Here is a 27042-nt window from a genome sequence, read left to right as displayed (position 1 = left end):
CTTTTTAAGGCTGAATAATATTCCACTCTAAGTATATACCACATTTTGTTTGTTTAAATAAATCTTATTGTGTATATATAAGTTTATACAACATAATGGTGTAAGACACACATATTTAGTAAAATGGATACTATAGTGAAACAAATTGATATATCCATAATCTCACGAAGTTACCCATTTATTTCCTCCTATAGCAAAAGCAACTGTGCTCATCTAGCAAAAATCCTGAAATAATACACTATTATTAACTATAGTCTTCATGTTGTACTTTATTTGACTTGTTCATCCTATATGTTTGCCACTTTGTATCCTTAGATCCATTTCCTCTCTCCTACTGCAATCTTGATAACCACTGTTTTATTCTCTATATATTTGACCCTTGTCAAAGATTCCATAGGCCAGGTGTGGTAGCTCACACCTGTAATCTCAGCATTTTGGAAGGTCGAGGCAGGTGGATCATCTGGCGTCAGGAGTTCGAGACTAGCCCAGCCAAAATGGCAAAATCCCATCTCTAGTAAACATACAACCATTAGCCAGGTGTGGTGGCGGGTGCCTGTAGTCCCAGCTACTCGGGAGGCTGAGGCGGGAGAATTACTTGAACCCAGGAGGCAGAGGTTGCAGTGAGCCAAAATTGTGCCACTGCACTCCAGCCTGGGCAGTGGAGTGAGACTCCGTCTAAAATAAATAAAATAGGTAAATAAAAGATTCCACATATAAGGAAGATCATGCAATATTTTTTTTCTGTGTCTGGCTTATTTCATTTAGTATAACATCCTCCAGGCCTGTCTAGGTTATGGCAAATGGTAGGATCACTTCCTTTTTTATTTTTTATTTTTATTATTTTTTTAAAATTCAGTGTCACCTATTTGTCTCAAATACAAGTACAGTGAGTATTAACAGGAATGACAATAGAGTAGCAAAAACAGAACTGGTAGATTTGCCCAAATTAACTGTTTCTCCGAATTTGAGGTGTATGGCAAGCTGAATGCTTGATCTCTCAGCAATTGTTAATTATATTATCAGCTTAACACTTTCAAACACTACGGGAGGCATTTCTCTGTTCACATAGACTTAAGTACACCTATGCTAAGCTGTAAATAGTCTGCCTTCCATTAGTTTGGTCTCTAAGCACCATAAATATGTAGACTTCAAATCAGTCTGTGAGACCCAGTGACCCTCACTTCAGAGGCATCGGTAATACATTTGGCAAATGTCTTGAAACATATACAATCTTGATAATAAGAGTCCCAAATATGTATTTTTAAAAATGTTAACATTAGGAAAAAAATTATAATTATCATCAGCTCTATTTCCTGAAAAAGTTCAGTTGAGGTAATTTCTGCAAGTCACAGCTCCACATTTCCATACTCTTCTGACCCTCTTTTTGGGCTGTGGTCAATAGACTCTGAAGATATATCTCCAGAACCTTTCATTTGATAATCAAAAGTCAGCTCTTCTCCAGCATGTATGGTTCTCGTGGAAAACAGTGCTCTTTGGGAAAGACGAGTATTGAGGTTATCAATGAAAACATTGAACACCTGAAGATTTGGGTCACAACTGTGATTCACAAAATGAGACACATTGCCGTATCGAGCTGCATCCACTGTGAATTCATTAGATTCATAGTCCAGATCAAAGAGATATGTGATTCCCTTGTTGTCATAGAACTGTCTCCGTCTTTCAGCTTCTTCACTTGTGATTACCTCTCCAACATATTCCATGACAAAACTCATTCTTTTAATCTTCACAAGGGTCTTTATACCCCTGCCATGTCCATTGCTAGTTTGAAAGATGCAGAGCGAATACTGTGTGCCCTTTTGTACAATCCTATTGGGACAGTCAGGTTCACATTGACACCTTGAGTTGCATTCGTAGATGGGAGTACCAGGTGGGATTTTAATTTGTTGGTTTTTATTATAAGCCAAAAGAACTCCAGCTTCAGCAGGACAACATTTTTGAAAGAAACAATCTGTGCATGAATGGCCAAAGGTAGCTTCATTGACTAAGCTGATTCCAGGAGCTGGTTTATATTTGTTAATGTAATAGAAGTCTGAAGGTGGGCCCTCTAAATCAGCAGTATTTTCAACAAATATCGTTCCTTTATGATTCTTCCTTCTGTTGATTTCATCTTGCCATCTCTACAGAGCTATCCTTTGTTTAGTCTTCTTCACAATGTACTCAGTGATGGCAGGTTTCAAAGTTTTGTTATTGTCTTTTGGAGTTATTGCTTTGCCTTTCTTTACCTGAGATAAATAATTATGCTTGTCATTAGAGAACTGCTGAAGCAGTAATGGGCACTTCAGATTTTGCAAAGGTTCCCAAGTATTTGTAGAATCTGGCCATCCTTTCCATTTTACAAGATAATATTCCATATCCTTTACTACCTTGTAGTCACACAAGTATTCCACCTCATAATTATTTAGATTCCTTTTGGTGATTCCAATCAATTTACATGTGAGCTTTTCTTTTCTACATAATTCCTGAAGAGTATCAAGTGAAACTAGGCAAGGCACACACCAAGCTGGGAATGGGGAGGGCAAGGGGGTCGCGCTCCAGCCTCACCTCCTCGCGCCTCGGCCCCCACCGCCGCCATCTTGTGGAGATCTCCTCCTGTTTTAAGACTAAATTCCTTTGTATATATCCATACCACAATTTCTTTAACCATTCATCCATTGATGGTTGTCCAGGTTGTCTCCATATCTTGGTTATTATGAATAATGCTACAAAAAACATAGGAGTACAGATACCTTGGTGAGGTGGTGATTTCATTTCCTTTGGGTATGAGCCCAGAAGAGAGATTCCTGAGTCCACATTTTGTTTATTCATCCAGTAATAAACACTTGGTTTGCTACCACATTTTAGCTACTGTGAAAAATGCTGTTACAAAATGAATGTACTTCTTTACTCAGTTTTAACTTGACATCAAACATTTTTCATCACTATAAAGGATATCATTTCCAAAGTAAATGTTGATTTTTAAAATAAAACCTTATTCTTTTAAATTATTTATAATAGCACATAAATATCATTTTATTTCAACCATCACTCATTTTTAAAATATAAGAAAAAATTCTTGACTTTTGGAAATTTTCATCACTCCTTCTTCTCCTTAAACTTATGAATTCTAGGCCAGGTGCAATGGTTCACACCTGTAATCCCAGCATTTTGGGAAGCCAAGGCAGGCAGATCAGTTGAGGCCAGGAGTTCATGACCAACCTGGCTAACGGGGTAAAATCCCGTCTCTACTAAAAATACAAAAATTAAAAATACAAAATTTAGTCGGGTGTGGTGGTACACACCTGTAATCCCAGCTACTCGGGTGGCTGAGACACAGGAATCACTTGAACCAAGGAGGCGGAGGTTGCAGTGAGTGGAGATTGTGCCACTGCAGTCCAGCCTGGGTGGCAGAGTGAGACTCTGTCTCAAAAACATAAAAAATAAAAACAAATGAACTTATGAATTCTATTCTACTTCCTCCATAAAAGTTTAATATAACAGGTGCATATGCTTAAGGACCTTATATTGATCAATATTTCATACTTCTCTTCCAAAGAAGCACATGAGATGAATTTTTAATTTCTTGCAACCATAAGTTTCTAAATATTAAAAGTTTTAGATTATGTCATCATTGTGAGTATTAATAGTGCACAATTGTCCTTTATAGCATAAATAAACTGTAAGTCTTCAAAATTAATGAATATTAAAAGTAACCTTTGGCCGGGCATGGTGACTCACACCTGTAATCCCAGCACTTTAGGAGGCTGAGGCAGGCAGATCACTAGAGGTCAAGAGTTCGAGACCAGCCTGGCTAACATGGCGAGATCCCGTCTCTACTAAAAATACAAAAATTAGCCAGGCATGATGGTGGGTGCCTGTAATCCCAGCTACTCGGGAGGCTGAGGCAGGAGACTCACTTGAATCCAGGAGGCGGAGGTTGCAGTGAGCCAAGATTGCACCATTGTACTCCAGCCTGGGCAACGAAGACGACTGTCTCTAAAAATAAATAAATAAATAAATAAATAACCTTTGTTAGGGGAAACTCGGTGAAGGGTATGGAATTCTCTGTACTCTTTCTTGTATCTGCATGTCAATCTACAATTATCTCAAAAAAAGTTTTAAAAAAATAATTTTGGGAGAAAATTCAGCTCTTAATGAAATGGACTCCCGCACAAATGAATTTTGGGGTCCAATTAATTAATGAATCCACAAAATAACAGGACTTATTGATTGCTAGAATGAGACAGAGTTCAGCATTAATTTTGTTTTGTTTTGTTTGTTGTACAATGCAAGTACTGAGACATTTTGTTTCCATAAATACATAGTTGGCTTTGTTACAGCAGAATCACTAAATCTTCTTTTTCCTTTTTTTTTTTTTTTTTTGCAAAAAGACAAAAGCATGAGCCAGGTGCAGTGGCTCATGTCTGTAATCACAGCATTTTGGGAAGCCAAGGTGGATGGATGGATGCCTTGAGTCCAGGAGTTCAAGACCAGCCTGGGCAATATGGTGAAACCCCATCTCTACTAAAAGTAGCCAGGTATGATGGTGCACAGCTGTAGTCCCAGCTACTTGGGAGGCTGAGGTAGGAGGATTGCTTGAACCCAGGAGGTTGAGGCTGCAATGACTCCGCTGGACTCTAGCCTGGGCAAAAGTGCAAGACCCTCTCTCCAAAAAAGAAAAAGAAAGAAAGAAAGAGAGAGAGAGAGAGAAAGAAAGAGGCAACAAACACAATGTTATCTATCATCAAAAATTAATTTTAGTGATCTATTAGTTGCTGTATTAGTTTGCTAGGGCTGTTTTAACAAAGTACCACAAACTAGGTGGCTTCAACAAAAGAAATTTATTGCCTCACATTTCCAGAAGCTAGAAGTCCAGGATCAAGGTGTCAGCTGGGTGTGTTCCTTCTGAGAGCTAGAGAAGGAATTTGTTCCATGCCACTCACCTAGCTTCTAGTCAGTTGCTGGCAATCTTTGGCATTCCTTGGCTTGTAGAAACATCACCCCATCTCTGCCTTGTTTTCAGATGATGTTCTCTGTGTGTGTGTCCTGGTTGCCCCTTTCCATAAGGACACCAGTTATATTGGATTAGAACCCATCCTAATGGCCTCACTTGAACTTTATTACCTCTGTAAGGACCCTATCTCCAAATAAGGTCATATTCTGAGATGCGAGAGTATAAGACTTCAACAAATGTACTTGGGGGGACACAATTCAGCCCATGTTAGTTGCCAAATCTAGAAGGCCTTCTTCCAATTTGTTGAAGGCAAAGACTTGGGAACCATTGACCTGCACATGGGTTTGTTACCATCTTTAGATTTATTCACTTTCTCAGGTTTTGGAAGCCCTAAACTAGGTTGTACTGAAGCCTACCAAGTAGCCATCAATGACACCATTCTTCTTTCACTTAAAATTGATTGTTGAAATTGATTAACTTGGAAAGTGTTGGGGTATTAGAAATATTTTAATGTAATTTCAAGACAAATTCCAATACAAACAATATTGTGATACAATGCTTTTGTCTTTTTTTCTTTCTTTCTTTCTTTCTTTCTTTCTTTCTTTCTTTCTTTCTTTCTTTCTTTCTTTCTTTCTTTCTTTCTTTCTTTTCTTTTCTTTTCTTTTCTTTTCTTTTTTTTTTTTTTGAGATGGAGTCTCACCCTATCACCCAGGCTGGAGTGCAGTAGTATGATCTCGGCTCACTGCAACTTCCACCTCCTGGGTTCAAGCAATTCTCCTAACTCAACCTCCTGAGTAGCTGGGATTACAGGCACTTGCCACCATGCCCAGCTAAGTTTTTTTGTATTTTTAGTAGAGACGAGGTTTCACCATGTTGGCCAGGCTGGTCTCAAACTCCTGACCTCGTGATCTGCCCACTTCGGCTTCCCACAGTGCTGGGATTACAGGCATGAGCCACTGCACCTGGTCAAAATGCTTTTATCTTATCATATATTTTAAACTTGTTAAAATTGTTTTCTTCTTTTTTTTTTCTTTTTCTCAGCTGTTTCTTAAGCGCTAAACTTGATTTTCATCAAAACCTTAGAGCTAAAGATGTAGTTCATTGGATTCAAGGAAAATTAAAATACTGCCGTTAACCTCATTGGTGAAGCTGGTCTTCAATGTCAAACCAATTAACAAATCAGACTTACATTCTGTTAAAAAAAAAAAAAGAAGTCTGATTCCTTCTGTAATTATAATGAACATGTTACTATGCATCCTTATAATGACTGTCTCACCTCTGAATTCTAGCTCAACGATAGAGAGCTGGGTAGAGTGATGAAGCCCCAAAGTCTGCTGTGAGGCACTCTGCCTCCTGCATTCCTCCCAGATGACCCCTTCTTTTTTTTTTTTTTTTGAGACAGAATCTCTGTCAGCTGGAGTGTGCAGTGGCAATCTCGCTTCACTCAAGCAAGCTCAGCCTCCCAGGTTCATGCCATTTCTCCTGCCTCAGCCTCCCGAGTAGCTGGGACTACAGGCTTCGCCACCATGCCCCGGCTAATTTTGCATATTTAGTAGAGACAGGGTTTCACTATGTTAGCCTGGATGGTCCTCATCTCCTGAATTCCTGATCTGCCCACCTCGGCCTCCCAAAGTGCTGGGATTACAAGCATGGGCCATGGCGCCCAGCCCCCAGATGACTCTCTTTACCCGAATACTGGGGACTCTTTCTCGAGAAATGCATTTTTGGCACTTTTTTGAGACGAGGTTATCGCTTCAGGCTGGAGTGTCGATCTCACACTGTAAGCTCACCTGGCTTGATGCCATCTCAAGCTCAGGCCTCCCGAGTGGCTGGGACTACAGCCACACTGCCACCGCTAGTTTTTTGTATTTTGAGACGGGTTTCACCGGGTTAGCCAGGATGGTTTCGATCTCCGACCTTGTGATCCTACTCGCTCGGGCTCTCCCGTGCTGGGATTGCAGGATTGAGCCACCACTCGCCAGCAATTTCTAACGGATGGAAATTACATGAAAAATGTTCAGATTTGTCTTTTTATTGGTGGCCCAGAGGATTATGCACCCACCTCTGGGGCATAGTAAAGACCAGGAGGGTGGGAAGTTCGCCTTTCAGTTTTAAAGTGGAAAATAAAACAATCATGAACGAATAGGCCTGAAAGAAGAACCAGCACAAAGCCTAAACACAGGAACTTGTTCTTGGGCAGATCCATTTTATGAAGAGAGAACCAATGGGAGTTGAGAATCTGGAAAACAATTTCCTTAAACTTATGTGTATCCCCAAGGACAGCTTCCATGTACTTCCAGAGAGATGAACACTCTGGTTCAAGAACCACTGAACATAAAACTGTGGCACATTCACAAGATAATACACCACACAGTATTTAAAATAAATCTATATGTATCAACGTAGCTCAAAGACACACAATATGATGACATATCTGTATTTTGAAAATCTCAGAAAATCAAATTATATAGCATTTTTATATATATACACATATACACGTATACCTATATAGTAAAAATTTCAAAACAGAGAAGGGAAAGTTGAAAGTAAATGGATAGAAAAAGATACATTATGCAGGCTGGGTGCAGTGCTTCATGCGTATAATCCCAGCACTTTGGAAGGCCGAGGCAGGTGGATCACTTGAGGTTGGGAGTTTGAGACCAGCCTGACCAGCAAGGAGAAATGCCGTCTCTACTAAAAATACAAAATTAGCCAAGCGTGGTGGTGCATGCCTGTAATCCCAGCTACTCTGGGGGCTGAGGCAGGAGAATTGCTTGAACCTGGGAGGTGGAGGTTGTAATGAGCCGAGAGCGTGCCATTGCACTCCATCCTGAGCAACAAGAGTGAAACTCCATCTCAAAAAAAAAAAAAGAAAGAAAGAAAAAGAAAAAGAAAGCTGTGTTGCTTATGAATAAAAGGTAGACTTCAAAACAAAGTATTACCAGAGGTAAAGACGGACATTTCATAATGATAAAAGAGTCGATTCATCCAGAAGACACAACAATTCTAAATGTGTATACACCTAATAACAAAGCTTCAAAATATAGGAGACAAAATATAGACCGAATTAAAAGAAGAAATAGACAAATCTACACTCATTGGAAATTTGGCATCCTTCTCTCTCAGCTCTATAGGAAAGGTAAAAACATTGAAAATTAAAACAGTTACCATCTTTCTGTCATAATGAACAAAACTCCAAATTTAGTTTTTGGTGAGAAGGTGGGGGGGGGGGTGGTATTTGGAAGGGTACCATTTTATCTATAAGGTTCATATGAACATTATATGAACAAAATCCTAACACTTATAAGTTATAAAGAATGGGCATTTTATATTATTTGGTGTATTGCTCTATGTTAAAATGTTTTCAAAACTTTTCTTTTAAAAAAAGTGAATAGCAGAAATATTTAAATGAGTGAATAATGAATGAAGTTTGGAAGTCAACATCACTTCATCTGACATTACCCTCCACAGTTCCCCACGCTGCCCCTACCTGCCCTTCTTGGCCTTTCTCCTGTAAGTCTTCCTCATCTTATCATCCACCAATGGCAAACATGTGGGATGTCCTCATGTGGGCCAAGGGCAGACATGAGCTTACAATCTCTACCTGCCACAGGCTTTGATGTCCTCTCTGTGCCTCTCTTATCACCCTAACCTCCCCTGTGAAGTTTTTCCACCTTCTCAAGCCCCATTCTGAATTTTCTGCACTACCTGGATTCCTTGCCAATGTTTTATTTCTTGCTCTTCAATCTGAGCCTTTCCTGAAGGTTTCATATCCTCTTCTGTATGTTTCTTTCCACACCACCTTCCTTTGCAATGACACCCACTCTCACAACTTATCACCTCCTTCCCAAGACTGCATCTCCAGCCCTGGCCCCTCTCCTGAACTCAAATCCTGGCTCTCCAGTTGCATTCAGAACACTTCTGTTTCAGTGTTCTTGAGATTAAAGATCTGCAACAGTTTTGTTACCGAAACACCAGGGGATCCATCTAGGTCCTTCTGCTCGCCTCACAGAAAGCCAATCACTGAGAGAGTGTATTGCCAAGGAAGAAGAGTTTAGTCAGGTGCTGCATCCAAGGAGATGGGAGATCAGTCTCAAATCTATCCCTCTGACTGACTAAAATTAAGGGGTTTATATAGCAGGGAAGCCAGGTAACCATGTGTGGGAAAACAGGAAGTCGGGAGGAGTAAGGAAAAGGAGTTGGACAACAGGAAACAAGAGGTTGGTTAGGCCATCATACCAGGTGAAGAGGCTGATGTCTTATTGTTTATAATAAGTGATCTGGTGAGTTTCAGCTCATTGCTACTATCTGGGAGCCCCAATGGTTGGTTTCCCTAGAAAGGAACTCAGATAAGGCAAATATAACTTTCTCAGGTTTTAAGACTGCAAGGATCAGTTTCTATGTTTATTCAAAGAAACCACAAACATCAACTCTATGAGACCATTGGATCAGTTTTATAGTAAGCATGTGTCAGCACCAAGGGAGGGGGCTGACAGAGTCAATGCAAGGTATAACCAAAATTTTTCCCCATTACAGTTCAGCTTCTTACCCTCTCTGCCCAATCCAAACTGCAACTAAGGATTCTCCCAATTACATTTCAAACATCCTAGCTTCCTGGGATGCCCTCTTCTCTTTACTCTTGATTTCTTATAATTCACTTTGATATGTGCAAAGATGTATATGTTTTTATACTTGGCACTAAGAGTATTTTTGATCTGAGAATGTTTGTCTTTAATTGTGAACATTTTTCAGCCATGCTTTCTTCCCGTATTTCTTCTCCACAGTCCCTTTGTTCTCCCCTTTCTGAAATCCTATTAAACACTTCACCATGCTAATATATCTCAACAGCTGTTCAAACTGCTTCTGTCTTCATCTTCCTGTGTTGCATTCTCTGTGAATTTCTCCATACTAGCTTCCAATTCACTAATTATCCCTTCAACCATGTCCAACCTAGAGTATATCCTAGTTTAATATGTAGAGTGTTCATTTCCAGTATGCTCAGTATTTACCATCTTCAACTGTTCTTCTTCAATTTCTGCATTTTCTACATTTGTTGTTCTCTTTGTTTTAAATTTTTTTTCAAATTGTTCAATAATTTGCATCTTTTTGGAAGTGAGTTCACATTCCACTTGTTGAGTCTTTTTTTATGTATACTTTGAATTTTGAGTGTGTGTGCAGGATTATCTTGAATAGAAATTTTTGAAAATCTCTTCCTCTCTTTACTCTCTCTTTTCCTGAGTTTTTTTTTTAGTAGCCTCTGACTTTCCAGGGCCCACAGTCAGAACTAGGCCTTACATGGATGGCTGTGGGCTGTCTTTCAATCAAGAGAAACCCAGATCCAAATTCCTGTTTCAAGCAGAGAGCCTGGCTCCAGCCTTCCTCTATAGGCAAAGCACTGTGAAACTCTGTTAGCTGAAGGAGTCAAATTTTTGGTGCCTCTACACTAAGAACAGACACTCAAGACCCAGGCCCAAGAATGGTTTGCTAAGAACAGATCCCGGCAAGCCAGCCCCTGATTCCAGTCATTGCCCGGCAGCTACGTCCTTGAAGATGCTTATCTTGCTTTTGCGTACATCGCCTTCTCCCCTTCCTCCTCTTCCTTTTGTTTTTAACTATACCATTACTATGTGTTAAAGCATGGTATCAGCCGATCTTGATCAGACATATCAAATGCCTCATTCTAAACAACCACTCTCCTAATTCTTCCTTTATCTTCAAACCCAGCTATGTGTGAAGCCTTTCCTGGCCACTCTTACTTGGAATGAACTATCTCGGCCTTCTCTGGTCTGTTGTACCCTACTTCTACCTTCCTTTAGCTTTTACTGAGCAAGAATTTCTTGAGTGTGTGCCACTCAAGTGTGTGCCAAGCCCTTTGTTTGGCACCCTGGTGTAAACATGAGAGGGACAAGTCTCCTTCCTCAAGGGACCAAGGGTTTGGTTGTCAAGCTGGACAGGCAAACAAATCATTGTACTCCAGTCTGCAGATACCCAAGGTCCGGGTGACACAGAGAAGAGAAGGATGTGGTCTGTACTGTCTGGGAGTGGGAGGGGAAGGAGCTGAACCCCACAGGAAGGAGATGCTTGAGCTGGGTCTCAAGGGAAAGGAGTTTGGTAAGCAGAGAGCAGAGGTGAGAACATTCTTGCCTGAGGGAATAGCATGTTTAAATGCTCTGGAGTGTAAAGGACTAGGGCCCCCTTGAGAAATGAGAGATGCTGAGCCTAGGAGTAGTGAAGAAGGTGATGGGTGAGAGGACAGAGACTGTGAAACCAAGTGTTCAGGGCCTCACAGGCAACATTAGGGATCCCTGACATTCTACTAGGGATACCAGGAAGCCCTCTCAGGTTGAAGCAGGAGGTTGGCATGATGAGATTTGCACTAGAAGGGACCAGAGTAGAAATGGGAGTGTCCAGTTAAGAGGCCATTGCAAAAGTTCAGGAAAGAAGGACAGCAGCCTAGATGAACTTGGAGAACTTGGGGTGGAGGAAAAGAAGGGTGACAGAAGGTAAGCCAAATTGATTGGTATTTCTAATTGAGATAAAACAAAGCCCTAATAACTCTAGAGTTTCTAGCCCTGGACAAGTTAACTCCTTCCAAGAACAGTAACATCTCCATAGACCTGAATTGGCAATGGGGACACAGCAGGCAATTTTCCAGCTATGATTCCAGCTTGTCCCTGCAGTCCATGTCTTAGGAGCAGTGGCACAAAACCCTGATGAATTTCCTACCACTGTTCTGCCCGCTTATGCATTTTGAATATGTCTTTAGTCTACATTAAAATTTTCCATTTCCATGGACCAGTTTAAATCAGCATAGAAACTGGTTACTATCTTACCCTATCTACTTCTGGATATTTTTTAAAATAAGGAGCTTGCTTAAAGGAGTGCAGTCATTCACATTTCTTCATGCCATCCCAAGTGAGTGCTGCAGTGTGGGGTTTGGGAGCTTACCTGGAAGTGATGGATAGGCCCAACCCAGCCCTCTGCACACCTGGTCTACAGAAAGTATCTCCAGAACTCGTGCAATTGCATCTGTTCTGCCTACTGCAAGGCGGATGTCATTGTGGTTACATCGAAAATCCACCACGTTCTGCAAAAAATATCACTGGGGTCACAAAGCCGCCTTGATGGGTTTGACATGTTGCCTTGTCCTCTCCCCTCCAACCCCCATGGTGCTCTGTACAAAGGGGCTGTCACCCCCCGGCTGACACTTTTCTGAGCTGCAGGGCTAGAAGGCCCCCAAGCTGATTTCCGCGAGACTAAGATGGAACTACTCTATTTTAAAGCAATACACCCCCAAATCTGGTCATCATCATACTCAGGGTCCTAATTCCCAAGATCCAAATATGTGGAGGTTGACTCTGGCCCCCTCCATGCTTCCACCACTGGGCAAGTGCAGTTTCGTATCTAGTCATCTTCCTTACCACCCTCTTGATTGTAGCCTTTGGCCAGCAGGGCCATTTGACACTCCTGATACAGTGCTGGTGGTACTGAGCAAAATGGCAAACTACCATCTACAGCAAGGATTGATGTGTTGGTGGCCTGTCTGGACTTGATTGCTTCCTTGTCTCCCTCATTCATGTGAATTGAGGGACAGCACTGTGTCTACACAGCGAGGGACCCACATACCATGCACACACACACACACACACACACACACACACACACACGCACACATTGATATGCCAGTTATAACCATCATTGCAAAGGTGTTTTCTTTCCCAGCTACCTCATCTTCCATCTGAAAAAGCTGCAGGTACTGGTGCAAGCCCTCAGTGATACAGATACATTATATCTACTACAGCCTTGCTAGTGTTGCAATAATGAGAAATTGCCTAAATGTCCACTAACAGCAGAATTACATTATGGAACACCCACATAAAATGCCCCCATTTATAAGAATGAGGTGGATCTACAGCTGCTGAAAGCTCTCCTTCCACTGTGAAACAAGATATGTTGCAAAAATACATATCTCATGCAATCCCACGTGTCTAAGGTGATGTATAAACATCTGTTTAGGTACAGATAATATCTGAGGGACACATTCAACTGTAACAGTGGTTTTCTGTGGGGAGCAGATGACAGTGACGAGTTTGTTTTTGTACAATAATATATTGCACTGTTGTCACTTAAAAGACATTTTTTAAAATTTCAGAATATAAAATGTTACATGTTCCATGTTAGAATAAGCATCTTGGATGCTTTGAGGGAGCTGGAAGGAGGTACTGAAATCCAAATAATTAAAAAAAGAAAAAAAAGCCTATCCAGGCCCCGATATGGTGGCTCACACCTGTAATCTCAACACTTTGGAGGCCAAGGCGGGGCAGAGTACTTGACCTCAGGTATTGGAGACCAGCCTGGGCAACATGGTGAAACCCCATCTCTACCAAAAATGCAAAAACTCAGCCCGGCATGGTGGTGCACTCCTGTGGTCCCAGCTACTTGGGAGGCTGAGGTGGAAGGATCACTCGAGCCTGGGAGATAGAGGCTGCAGCGAGCCGAGATCGTGCCACTGCACTCCAGCCTGGGCAACCAAGCCAGACTCCATCTCAAAAAAACAACCAACCAACAGCAACAACAACAAAAAAACAATAGCAACAACAACAACAAAAACCATCCAACACTTAAGTTTGGACCTCACAAGGATAAGGAGAGTGCAGTTCAACAAGCACAGCTCAGCCCATGCTGTGTTTCTGGGGATGGAGGACACATCATGAAGTCTGGGGCATGGTCCTCACCCAGCAGAACTCATAGGTGGGGCAGACATGTGGAACACAGAATGCCAGGTGTCTTGTCTCTAGGATCAAGCAGTAGTAATGTGAGGTGCAGCCACAATGGGATTCAAAGTGGAAAGATTCAGAAGCCCCGAAGAAATGGGAAGAGGGCATGCCACTGGGGTTAGAAGGTTTCAGGACAGAAACAGGCAGAAAGGAAGGATGAGCCTGTAGTCGCAGCTACTCAGGAGGCTGGGGCAGGAGGATCACTGGAGCCCAGGAGTCCCAAGGCCAGCCTGAGCAAAACAGCGAGACTCCAGTCTTGAAAGAAAGAAAAGAAAAGAAAAGAAAAGAAAAGAAAAGAAAAGAAAAGAAAGAGAGAGAAAGGAAGGGGACACGTGTGCTAGGGACAGAAGACAGAAAACCGCCTCTACCCAAGCATTCACCCACGTCACCCACACCTCCCGGCCGAGCACCCAGAGCTGGGGGTGAAAGAAATGAGGTCCAAATGAGACTGCACAGGAGCTGCCTCCAGGGCTTTCACAGACCAGCATTCCAGGCGGATCTACAGCAAGTGCAAGGGCGTGAAAGCACAGAGCGCAGGGGTTGAATAACCTCAAGCCTGTGAAGCTGCAGCTGCAGCTGCAGGTGTTTGGGAAAGGCAGGGCAGGGGGCTGTGCGAAGGCTGGGAGGAGCCAGCACCCAAGGGCTGGTCAACCAAGCTGAGGGTTGAGTTTCCATCCAGCAATGCAGGCCATGGGAGGCTGCAGGAGTGACGCTGTTAGATCCCCTTTATGAGAATAATAATTTTTATAACAACGTGGCTGGAGGACTGGTCAGGAGAGAGACTAGTGTGGGGGCTGTTGCAAAGACTCCAAGAAGAGATGCCACTGTTTGGTGAGTTTAGCCGCTGGATGAAAGGCCGGAAGGATGAGGTCAGCAGCGCACTGACACCGCCACCCAAAGCTTCGGCTGCTGCCGCCCTCATGGAAATTTCCTGGGGGAAGGGAGAGGGCCCTTCCTCGGTGAACACTGGGGCTGCTCTGCGCGAGTTCCTGAGAAGCGGGCAGGTGGCTAGCTCCTCTTCCTTTTCAGCCCTCAGTGCCCATTTTGCCAACAAAAAGGGTGACAGTATAAGAGACGCCTTTAGTGAAGGCAAAGGAAGGGACACTCCCCTCCTTTCCTGCCGACTCTCGCCCTCACTTCTTGAAATCTTTGATCTCCCTTCACCCACTCTGTCATTCTCCTAACACAACCATTTCCAGGGACTATTTCCAAGCCCTTTTCCTCATCCCCGAACCCGCAGTTTTCAGCTGCCCCCAGTTGTCTGACCAGGCTGCCTCGACGGCCCCATTCACGGGCCCCAGCCTCCTCACCGGGCTGGAAGGCGACAACCGCGAAAAGGAGGGTGACTTTCCTCGGCGGGGGCTTCGGGTGACATCACATCCTCCAAATGCGAAATCAGGCTCCAGGCCGGCCGAAGGGCGCAACTTCCCCCCCTCCGCTCCCCACCGGCTCCCGCGCGCCTCCCGTGGCGCCCGAGCTTCGAGCCGAGCCGCGTCCTGGGGAGCGCGTCATGGCCCCACCCGTGACCGCCTTGCTCCTGCCGCTGGTCTTGCTGCTCCGTGAGTTTGCGACCCCCGGAAAGGCAGGGGATGGGGCGGGCGGGGGGCGCGGGACTCGGGGCTCAGCCTCGCTTCCTGCTGCCTGCAGACGCCGCCAGGCCAAGCCAGTTCCGGGTGTCGCCGCTGGATCGGACCTGGAACCTGGGAGAGACGGTGGAGCTGAAGTGCCAGGTGCTGCTGTCCAACCCGACGTCGGGCTGCTCGTGGCTCTTCCAGCCGCGCGGCACCGCAGCCCGCCCCACCTTCCTCCTATACCTCTCCCAAAACAAGCCCAAGGCGGCGGAGGGGCTGGACACCCAGCGGTTCTCGGGCAAGAGGTTGGGGGACAACTTCGTCCTCACCCTACGTGACTTCCGCCAGGAGAACGAAGGCTACTATTTCTGCTCGGCCCTGAGCAACTCCATCATGTACTTCAGCCACTTCGTGCCGGTCTTCCTGCCAGGTCCGGGCGCGGGGTGCGGCACCTCTCCGCGTGGGGCTAGGGGTTCACCTCAACCTGTTTTCCACACATAGGTCCTGCTTTCAAGCCTCTTAGCGCACCTGGAAGAGACTTAGATATTGTTCCCATTTCACAGACACAGCAAACTGAGGCTAACGTGCGGCTGAGTAGGGACTAGGAATAGTGTTTTATGTCCGGCCGATCTGGGCTCGAGTTCGGATGCTTGTGTGATTTTGGGCAAATGACTTAAATTCTCTACGCCTCCGTTTGTTCGTGGGTAAAATGCGGACAGCAATCAACTCGCGCTCCAGGGTTGCTGGTTGCCCGGGAGAGAGGACAGGTGCAGGGGAGCGGGCTCCTACTCTCGGGCCGGGCGCCACGTGCGCTTGGCTAAGCCAAGGCCCGAGCACAGGGGTCCGCGCGCATTCCGGGGTACCCATCCCGTCTCCTCTGCGGTCCCTTCTCCCAGGAAAACCGGGGGGAGGTGTTCCCGTGGGGAAAGGCGCGCGAGGCTGGGGCCGGGGCGGGGACGCGTCCATAATCCCAGCCTGTCCCCCAACCACGCTCTGTTGCCCCTGCAGCGAAGCCCACCACTACGCCAGCGCCGCGACCACCCACACCGGCGCCCACCACCGCGTCGCAGCCCCTGTCCCTGCGCCCAGAGGCGTGCCGGCCAGCGGCGGGGGGCTCAGGTGAGGCGTGCGGGGGCTCGGGGCGGGGGCGGCACGGACCGCGGGGAGAGCCCATGCCAAGGGGAGCCTTGATACTGTAGGTCAAGGGCTATCCAAGTGGTGGGAAACCGAGTCCTGAGGTGGAGAGAAGTGCCTGGGATGGCGGGGCGGTTGAGAGGTCCCGGGCCCGCTCCTAAATGTCGGCGTCTTTGGTGTCGTCAGTGAACACAAGAGGGCTGGACTTCGCCTGTGATATCTACATCTGGGCGCCCTTGGCCGGGGCCTGCGGGGTCCTTCTCCTGTCACTGGTCATCACCCTTTACTGCAACCACAGTAAGTCCCGAGGAATCGCGGCCGGGAGGAGACGGCTCTGCTCCTGCCTTTGGCGCTGCTAGCTCCAGGCGGACCTTGAGGGGTGTGGGGTTGAGATTTCTGGGACTCCCGAGCTGCCCCGCAGGTACAGGCACTTCTTTCCTGGAGATAGAATGCGCGAAAGCCCTTCCCGCTCCCTGTGCTCTCAGAGAGGTTTTGGGAGACAAAGCCCTGTTCCCAGAGCCGCTGCAACGGGTGTGTTCGGTCAGCGAAGCCCGCAGCGCGGGCACATGTCGGGACACACGACAAACGCCCGCCAGGAGGGGGCCGCTGTGGCCCTGGGTCAAGTGCCCAGGGGGGTTAAGTCAAAACCACGACCAGTTTGAGGTTCGTCCTTGGTTCTTTTCCCGCGAACCGCCTACTCTGCTTTGGGTCCCATGCAAGGGAGGTGCCGGATCAGGTCTGCAGGCTCCCTGCTTCCGCCCGCGTCTGTAGTTGCAATTTTTAAAAAATGGATGCTTGAGACAAAGGATGGGTAAGAAGCCCTTACCCGGCTCTCAAGAGTTATAATCCTCAAAGAAATAGGGGAAAGGAAGGAGAATTCGTAGGGGCAATTGCCTATTTGCCTCATCCAATTTCAGCCCACGATCGTTCTGAAATGATTTTTTGTAAAACCAAAAAACAGCAGCAACAACAACAACAACAACAAAACAAAACAGAAACACTGTCTTTGGGGACTATTGGTGGATGGGGGCACTCACTTTTTCCCTTCTTTTTCCTTATCCAGGGAACCGAAGACGTGTTTGCAAATGTCCCAGGTGAGTCTCTTGGAACGCTCAGCCTGCTCACCTTGGCCAGCCCTGGGGTGGGCTCCTGGTTTCCCCAGTAGCAAATAGTAGCAACTTTTCCCAGAGAGAGGTCATGGCCGTGGAGTCCTGGGGCAGGGAGTCAGGTAGTTTCTGAGCAAAGAGAGGCCAAGGCTGGCATCTGGCCTGCATCCTTGAGAAAAAGTAGGCCCAGGTTAGGCTGGTGTCGACACAGTGTGACTCCAGTAAATCTCCATCTTATTTGGCCTGGCACTTAAAAAAAAAAAAAAATACCTGAGGGATTCCCCCAATTCATCCGAGCTCCTTGGAGGACCTGACCTCCTCTTTATTGTGATTATTCCATCTGGGTTTCGTTGTTTTCTTAAGAAAATCGTTTTTTTTTTTTTCTACTTGGCTGGTCTAGTTTTTCGAGGGAGAGCCAATCTTTTATCAGCTGAACCAAAAAAATAATGGCTTTGCTTCCTAATTTCTCTGTGTCATGTAGGACCTTGTTTTGCTGTCAAGGACTGGAGTAGAAAAAAGGGGAATGAGATGCAGGGACAATTAGCTCCCTGGCAGCTCAAGTGGGTGCCCCATCCAGTTTCAGCCCATGATCATTCTGAAATGATTAAAACACACACACACACTCATTGTTATAAACCTCCTCTCCACCCGTTGGCTGAGGCATCCCTGTGGTAGCATCTAACAAGTGCCTGCTCTAGTCAGACCTGTGATAGGGGTAATACACCCCATCTCTCTTAATCCTCACAGCAACCTTGCCCCATCTCATGGCTCAGGGATTAGTAAAGTGGCAAAGGCAAAATTAAACTCAGATTATCAATAATAATAACCATTTGATGAAAGCCTCTAATGCATGTTACTTGCTTTATAGACTTTTTTAAAGTTTTATAACAACCTTTAAAGTAGTCACGATTACCTGCATTGTACAAATAAGGAAACTGAGGCTTAGAACATTTAGTGATTTATCCAAGGTCATACTGCTGGGGAGCTGCAACTTCCATCCAAAGCTCAGACACCTTCCCTGTGGTTGCAGGCTGAAGTGTTAAGGATAACCGAATATGTACGCCAGTTCTATTCAGTAGATGAAATATTTTACATTTTATACCTGGAGTTTGCATTTTATACGCCTTTACATTTTTCTGAGGAAATCCAAATTCAGGACTTTACACATTGTTATTTTTACCAATGAAAATGCAATGAATTTCCAATGCATATGTTATAGGTGATATGCTAAGGGGATAAAGACTCTTTAAAAATCAGCCGGGTATTGTGGTGCATACCTATAATCCAAGCTACTCAGGAGGCTGAGGCAGGAGAATCTCTTGAACCCAGGAGGCGGAGGTTGCAGTGAGCTGAGATCGTACCACTGCACTCCAGCCTGGGTAACAGCAAGATTCTATCTCAAAAAAAAAAAAAAAAAAAGGAGAAAAGTTTTAGCATTTTTATTATTCAGGGTACACTTGGGAACTTTTGTAGGAGAATCATCCCTTTTCTCAAAACTCTGATTTTGAGATGAATAACTGAGAATAAAGTTCTGCCTTAAAATACAAAGCTATACAGATTAAACACATCTGGGGAATTCCAACACCTGAGTTAATATACTCAGTGATGATGGTGGGCCGCTCCACTTCAACAGAGAGGTTTTAGAGGGCTGAGAGTGCAGACATGACACTCATGATGAATTAGCATGTCTACGAGGTGCTAGCCTGGTGCTGAATTCACACTTTTTTTTTTTTTCTTTCTTTCTTTTTTTTTGAGATGGCGTCTGGCTCTGTCGCCCAGGCTGGAGTGCAATGGTGTGATCTTGGCTCACTGCAACCTCTGCCTCCTGGGTTCAAGTGATTCTCCTGCCTTAGCGTCCCGAGTAACTGGGACTACACGTGCCCACCACCACGCCCAGCTAATTTTTATATTTTTAATAGAGATGGGGTTTCACCATGTTTACCAGGATGGTCTCGATCTCTTGATCTCGTGATCCGCCCGCCTTGGCCTCCCAAAGTGCTGGGATTACAGGCTTGAGCCACCGCACCCGGCCACTAACACGTTTTTAGGGTAACATCATTTGGCTGATGATGGTGATTTGCTCACATCCTCCTCTCTCCCTGTGATCCTCCAGGGCTGAGAATCAGGTCAGCTAATGACTTTGGTTATCAGTCTCACTCTCACACCTCTGTGGAGACCTTGACAAGGGCTCCAGGAAGCTACATTAACTCCGTTTAATCCTGGCTCAGCCACCTCCTAGATGTGTGACCTTGGGCAAGTTTAACTTCTCAAGCTCAGCGCCCACCCTTAAGGCTGCTGTGAGGATTACATGAGATGCCGCAAGTAAGGCATTTAGCAGGGGTGCTGTGCTGAGGTCATTCAGCCAATCCCATGCTGGTGCCCCAGGAGCAGGTTCTCAGACCTTTCAAAGGCTGGGGGATTGGGAGGCTGGACATGGCTGGATGGAAGCTGCACTGATGGGGTTCTCGCTACAATGATGGTCGCTTTCCTTTCTTTCAGGCCTGTGGTCAAATCGGGAGGCAAGCCCAGCCTTTCGGACAGATACGTCTAACCCTGTGCGACAGCCACTACGTTACTTCAAACTGAGATCCTTCCTTTTGAGGGAGCAAGTCCTTCCCTTTCATTTTTTCCAGTCTTCCTCCCTATGTATTCATTCTCATGATTATTATTTTAGTGGGGGTGGGGTGGGAAAGATTACTTTTTCTTTATGTGTTTGACGGGAAACAAAACTAGGTAAAATCTACAGTACACCACAAGGGTCACAATACTGTTGTGCACACATCGGGGTAGGGTGTGGAAAGGGGCAAGTCAGAGCTACCCGCAGAGTTCTCAGAATCATGCTGACAGAGCTGGAGGCACCCGTGCTATCTCAACCTCTTCCCCACCCATTTTACAAAGGGGGAGGCTAAAGCCCAGAGACAGCTTGATCAAAGGCACACAGCGAGTCAGGGTTGGAGCAGTAGCTGGAGGGACCTTATCTCCCAGCTCAGGGCTCTTTCCTCCACACCATTCAGGTCTTTCTTTCCAAGGACCCTGTCTCAGGGCGAGTTGCTTGAGTCTCCAACTGCAAGGGAACAAGTACTTCTTGATATCTGGGATACTGTGCCCAGAGTCTCGAGGAGGTAATGAACTAAAGAGAACTGCCTGTGGCAGAGTTATATAATGTAAACATCAGACTCTTTTTTTAATATAATCAGGTCTAAAATTCTGTAGACCTAAAATAAACTGAAGGGGTGAGCTTAACCCTTGAAATCTAATCCCTCTGTCTCTAAAGAAAATCTCTGTGAAACCCCTACCTGGAGGCGGAATTGCTCTCCCAGCCCTTGCACTGCAGAGGGGCCGCTGAAAGAGGAGAGGCCACTCCTTTACAAATAGAATTTGAGCATCAGTGAGGTTAAACTAAGGCCCTCTTGAATCTCTGAATTTGAGATACAAACATGCTCCTGGGATCACTGATGACTTTTTATACTTTGTAAAGACAACTGTTGGAGAGCCGCTCGCACAGCCCTGGCCTCTGCTCAACTAGCAGATACGGGGATGAGGCAGACCTGACTCTCTTAAGGAGTCTGAGAGCCCAAACTGCTGTCCCAAACACGCACTTCCTTGCGTACAGTATGGTACAAGCAATGCCTGCCCATTGGAGAGAAAAAACTTAAGTAGATAAGGAAGTAAGAACCACTCATAATTCTTCACCTTAGAAATAATCTGTTAATATGGTATACTTTCTTCCTGATTATTTTCTATGCATACGGGTAAAATATGTCTTTCTTTTTAAAATGGGATTGTACTATGTTGTTATAAGTGGCTTTAATGAATAAACATTTGTAGTATCCTCTTTAATGGATAAATAGCATCCTATTTTGGTTGTGCCATCATTTATTTAACTATTACCTGGTATTTAGTTGTTTCCAAACTTTTCCTACTATAACACTACTAAAATGTTGCATATATCTTTGTTTCTTTAGGCTAAAGACCTAAAATTATTGAATCAGTCCTCACCTTCACCTGAGCCTGCCATTTTCACATCAATCAAAATAGATTAGCTTCATCCTGCATCACCCTTCTTCCTTTTGTTCTTTCTTGGTAACAGATGAGACGATGCTCCTTTCATGATAAATCACAAAGTCGTCTTGTTGTTGAGGTAAAATATACGTACTGAAAATTGCCTAAGTTGTAAATGTATAGCTCAGTGACATCATAAAGCAAACACACCCATGTAATCAGCCCTCCAGAAGTCTGTTGTAAGTTTTAAAACCAAGATACTTTTAGAGAACAGAAAGCAAGAGTGGCTTTCCGTTCCCTAAGTGAAGTAGCCTGTGTCTGTTAAAGCAGAAGAGAAAGCTGAGATATTACCCATGAGACAAATTCCCCATGTCGCTCCTCCCTGAGCCCAGCTGATCAGAGCCAGGAGGTGCCCGGCATACTGAGGGCCCAGTCAGGGCAGGTGCCAGGTTTTGAGGCCTCCTGTGGAAGCAGGGCCTGGGCTCCAGGCTATCTCCGGATTCTCCGGGGAAGGATGAGCATCTCACAACACGTCACTCCCCTTCTCATGGGAGAAACTTGTGAAGTTGACCCTGGAGCACCAATGAATGTCAAAGAATCTGTGCCAGGGCAAAAACAGGAAAAGGGCATTTCTGCCACAAGCAGCATTTCCTCTTCAACCTTGAGCTCAAAGTTGGTGGTGGTGAGTGGTGGAGGGGCCACGCTTGGGAGGCTCCGGAGAGGGCCAAATACTTACTATTTTTTATACCCTCAAAACAACCAGGATTTCACTTGCCACAAGTAAAATGGTAAACAATAATTTGGACATTAAAAATATCAGTATAGGAACATCCGTTCATTAGAGCTGGCCCTCTGGACCAGGAAGAAAACAGAAAACAAATCTGCAAGCCATGCAGGCCTAAAGCACGCTCATGGTGGGCTGTGAATTCAGGCTTAGGAATCACTGACAACCACAGACCTCCAACCTGTTCATTCTACACATGCAGAAGGAGCACCCACAGTTCAGAGCTGCCAGCCTCCGGTGCAACAATGTTTCATTTGCCAATTGCTAGCCTGAGACATTGGTTCTACAAACCCTCTTACCATGTATGTGGAAGATGCCCATAACAGGTTTTTTTTTTTTGACCCTGAAAAACACAAAGGAGAGAAGTGACTCCTCTATTATGCTGTAAACTTGGTATCAGCTGCTGGAATCCAGCCCCAATGGAGTTCATTTAACATTCATTCATTTAATAAAAACATATCCTATTCGTGGAAGAGAAAAGCCAGAGAGAAACTTGTCATTTTCCTTCTCCAGCTTTCAATTGGTTTTAAGAGAGCCCACTCTACCTTAGAAAATTCCCCATGAATCTTTATCCAAGTGGGTTGGGGAGAGATCTCCCTTTTCTGTCAGCCAGAAGCTGCCCCCATTCCTGTCCTGGGTCTGTGTGCAAATACTTCTCTGCACACAATTTTATAAATACCTGGGGGCAGCCCCACTTAAGCTGCTCCTAAAAGCAGGGTTGAGCAGCATTTCCCCACCAAAGGGAACTAAAAGAGGCCTCAGTAGCATAGTGGTTAAATGCAGAGGCTCTAAACCAGCCTCCTAACACCAGGCACAGCGGCTCAGGTCTGTAATCCCAGCACTTTGGGAGGCCACAAGAGGCAGATCGACTGAGTCCAAGAGTTCGAGACCAGCCTGGGAAACATGGTGAAACCCCATCTCTACAAAAAATACAAAAAAATTAGCCAGGTATGGTGGTGCACACCTGTCGTCTCAGCTACTCAGGAGCATCTCTTGAGCCCAGACGTTTGAGGCTTCAGTGAGCCAAGACTGTGCCACCGCACTTCAGTCCATGTGATGGAGCACAACCGTCTCAAACAAAACCAAAATAAACCAGCCTCCTGGCTCTGCTACTTATTAACTATGAGTTCTCTGGCAAGCGACTTAATGTCTTGATCCCTCAGTTTCCCCACTTATAAAATGGAACTAATAATAGTCCCTACCTCAAAGTACATGAGTTTATACATGTTTTCTCAGTTGCCTAGAACAGCTCATGGAACATGGTAAGCAAATAATAAATATATGCTGAAAAAATGAACTTGTACTGAATTTTTCTAAACCAGTGTCGTATTGATTATACTCTGAATGCAGCTACTTGAGTCTGATTCTTCTCATTTCTGTTCTTTCCCCAAAAGGGTAAACAGTAGCCCTTTCTGATCGATATATATGTTATTACATATACCCCAGGATCTCAGCACCCAGTGCACGGCAGGGCAACATCTCAGGAAACCTCCGTTCCAGATAGACTCAGCCCCTGACAGCACTGTGTCATTTGACATTCCCCTCAGCCTTGAATCCTGAGTGCCACCACCTGACTTCTGCTGTTGATGGCTGTGGCCATTCATTCCACAAGGGAGCTCTGTCATCCTCTGGGCAGCTGAGGAAGGGCAGAGGAGGAAAAGAAGTGTGCTGTACCATTTTGCCATCTCGGCACCTACTGAAGGCCCCTCCATCCCTTCAGAGACATCTCACTTCTAAGTGCCAGTTACTATTTCCCCCTTTTCTGTTCCCCCTTAGCTGACCATGGTCTGCAAATGTCATTTACGTTTTATTGACTTAATAAAACTACGAGTTTATTCAACATTCACCATAGGTCAGTATCTCATTTAGGTCTCATCGAAACTATGATATAGGAACTACTATCATTCTACTTTGCAGCTGAGGAAGCAAAAGTGTAGGAAGTTTCTATCACTTGCCCAAGACCACACAATTAGAATCTGAAAAGGTGGTAATGCGGCCACCTAAAAGACCACATTTCCCAGACAAGCCTGCAGCCATACACAGTGAGTAAGTTGCCACATGGGACTTCCAGGAAGGCCTCCTAGAGGGGCTCTCTCAACGGGGAAGTTCGCCCTTTCCCCACCCACTTTCCTCTTCCTTCCTGCCTGGAACACAGCTAGGATTAGACAAGGGTAAATTTGAGGTCGTATGTTAAGGCCATGGAGCAGAAAGGAGTCTGGGACCCTGATGGTCATGAAGCCACCATACAAACCCCATGCTACCTACTCCACACCTGCCACTAAGCCTAGTCCTAACAGCACAACCTAGGAAGGACAGAGGCCCTCAGCCCCACATTTCCTGAGTCATCCTTGAAAGTTTTCAAGACAATTTAATAATTTCCCGTGAAATTCCTCTTTAGGGCAGATTAGCTCACTAATCTGAAATATCTGAAATAACTAAAGGCCACATAGTCTTGTGCTTAAGAACGAAAGAAAACCTAAAATGCTTTTCTAATCTGTTCTGAAGGGGAGAGCTTAGTCTTGAATGCTGAGGACATGTCTAAGAAACATTTTTACTTCAGAGGGGAAATGACACACCAGAATCCTTCATTTCAATGGATCCAACACTTGCGCGGTGGCTAAATGTCCTATTTATTTACTGTTTATTTATTTATTTATTTTGAGACAGAGTCTCGCTCTGTTGCCCAGGCTGGAGTGCAGTAGCCCAATTTCGGCTCACTGCAACCTCCACCTCCCAGGTTCATGCAATTCTCCTGCCTCAGTCTCCTGCCTCAGTCCCAGTCCCAAGTAGCTGGGACTACAGGCGCACACCACCGTGCCCAGCTAAGTTTTGTATTTTTCAGTAGAGATAGGGTTTCGCCATGTTGGCCAGGCTAGTCTCGAACTCCTGACTTCAAGTGATCCCCCTACCTCAGCCTCCCAAAGTGCTGGGATTACAGGCATGAGCCACCATGCCCAGCCACTAAATGTCTTTAAAGAAAGTGAAAAGGCCAGCCCCAAGTGGAATTTGGGAGAATTTTACACAACCCACACAGTGTAGGAGCCCGATATAGAGACTGGCAAAGTTAGAAATTCATCCTTTCTTAGAAAACATAGATAATAGAGAGAAGTGGGAATACAGTTAAAATGCTAGAGCAAGGAAGCCCACTATCACTTGAGACAAGAACCTAATACTGCTTCTCTAAATAATGGGAGCTTCAGAGCACTGTGTGATGAGCACATTGCCTTCCTGTATTTCCTTCATGACCTTGATTCTCACTTAGAGAACAAGTCTGCCTGGTTCACCACTCTATCCCAGACCTCCAAGAGTACCCGAGACCAATACTCAATAAATACTCACATTGACCTTAATTACCTACTGTCCTCCCTGGCTCTGGCCTTGTCCCCTCCCCAACTACCCTTCTTCCCATTATAGCTAGAGTGGGCCTTAAAAACACAAAACGATTACAGCTCTCCTTTCTTTTCCAGCACCCTCTTGTTATTAACCTCATTACAGGACCTTGGCTCTACTTTTCTGTATTTTCCAGCAGATTGTAGGCTTTCATCTCAGTGCCCAGCAGAGTGGAATTTTAAAAATCTGTTAGATGAGTGACTGCTAAGACGTCATACCACATGCTAAAATACATGTCTTTTTATTAAAGGATTCTACATGCCAATGTTTAGCATGAAGCACTTTGTACTTTTCTAAGCTGAAAGGAAGTATAGCTAAATAAATGCAACATTGCCTGACACACGAGAGCTCAGTAATTAGTAGTTCTGGATTATACAAGCCTTCTAACATTGAGATGTATCGCCACATTTGCTAGCATAGAAGGCTCACACAAGGATACGAAATACCCTACTGCTACAAGGAAAGTGTTTTTTGTTGCTGTTGTTTTTAAGTACTTTCTATCATAGATATATTGACAGATTTCAAAGAAGTATGGTGGACAAGTGGACCACTGCATCACTGTCCCATCATGCAAGGTTTTAAAAGCTGGCTCATAAATGGTAACACTTTTACACTGTTGGTTCAACCATTGTGGAAAACAGTATGACGATTCCTCAAGGATCTAGAACTAGAAATACCATATGACCCAGCCATCCCATTACTGGGTATATACCCAAAGGATTATAAATCATGCTGCTATAAAGACACATGCACATGTATGTTTATTGCGGCACTATTCACAACAGCAAAGACTTGGAATCAACCCAAATGTCCATCAGTGACAGACTGGATTAAGAAAATGTGGCACATACACACCGTGGAATACTATGCAGCCATAAAAAAGGATGAGTTCGTGTCCTTTGTAGGAACATGGATGCAGCTGGAAACCATCATTCTGAGCAAACTATCGCAAGAACAGAAAACCAAACACCGCATGTTCTCACTCATAGGTGGGAATTGAACAATGAGATCACTTGGACTCTGGAAGGGGAACATCACACACCAGGGCCTATTATGGGGAGGAGGGAGCGGGGAGGGATGGCACTGGGAGTTATACCTGATGTAAATGACGAGTTGATGGGTGTAGCACACCAACATGGCACAAGTATACATATGTAACAAACCTGCATGTTGTGCACATGTACCCTAGAACTTAAAGTATAATATACTTTATAAAAAAAAGTATAATATACTTTATTAAAAAAAAACCAAAAACAACAACAAAAAAAACTGCCTCATTAGCAGGTCACGAAATCAAATTAGTCTTGGGGAGCATTAAAAATAAAAT

The 27042-nt window shown here is 44.8% G+C and overlaps 2 protein-coding genes across 2 annotated transcripts; one reads left to right on the top strand and one right to left on the bottom strand.

Moving 5' to 3' along the window:
* Positions 1-699: 699 nt before the first annotated feature.
* Positions 700-3193, bottom strand: LOC101003206 (histone-lysine N-methyltransferase SUV39H2-like). The gene is given in 3 exon segments (XM_009184606.4): positions 700-1385; positions 1388-2521; positions 2563-3193. Coding segments are annotated over 3 exon segments (1299 nt in total). The 5' UTR covers positions 2666-3193; the 3' UTR covers positions 700-1323.
* Positions 3194-14359: 11166 nt separating this feature from the next.
* CD8A (CD8a molecule) lies at positions 14360-21397 on the top strand. Its single transcript, XM_003908940.5, has 6 exons — positions 14360-15287; positions 15376-15729; positions 16308-16418; positions 16620-16730; positions 17497-17527; positions 20039-21397. The coding sequence occupies exons 1-6, from the start codon at positions 15116-15118 to the stop codon at positions 20088-20090; spliced, it is 831 nt and encodes a 276-aa protein (XP_003908989.2). The 5' UTR covers positions 14360-15115; the 3' UTR covers positions 20091-21397.
* Positions 21398-27042: the final 5645 nt, after the last annotated feature.

Source organism: Papio anubis, chromosome 14, assembly GCF_008728515.1.
Source record: "Papio anubis isolate 15944 chromosome 14, Panubis1.0, whole genome shotgun sequence".
NCBI classification, from domain to species: Eukaryota; Metazoa; Chordata; class Mammalia; order Primates; family Cercopithecidae; genus Papio; species Papio anubis.
Note: the sequence above shows the minus strand (reverse complement) of the source record. Positions and strands in the feature narration are given on the sequence as shown.

What these genes read in the sequence shown, in the direction of transcription:
- CD8A (XM_003908940.5), top strand. Translation starts at nt 15,116, where the DNA reads ATGCGAAATCAGGCTCCAGGCCGGCCGAAGGGCGCAACTTCCCCCCCT. An exon ending in GCCGCTGGTCTTGCTGCTCC is followed by an intron (nt 15,288 to 15,375) that starts GTGAGTTTGCGA and finishes TGCTGCCTGCAG; the next exon opens with ACGCCGCCAGGCCAAGCCAG. An exon ending in CGTGCCGGTCTTCCTGCCAG is followed by an intron (nt 15,730 to 16,307) that starts GTCCGGGCGCGG and finishes TTGCCCCTGCAG; the next exon opens with CGAAGCCCACCACTACGCCA.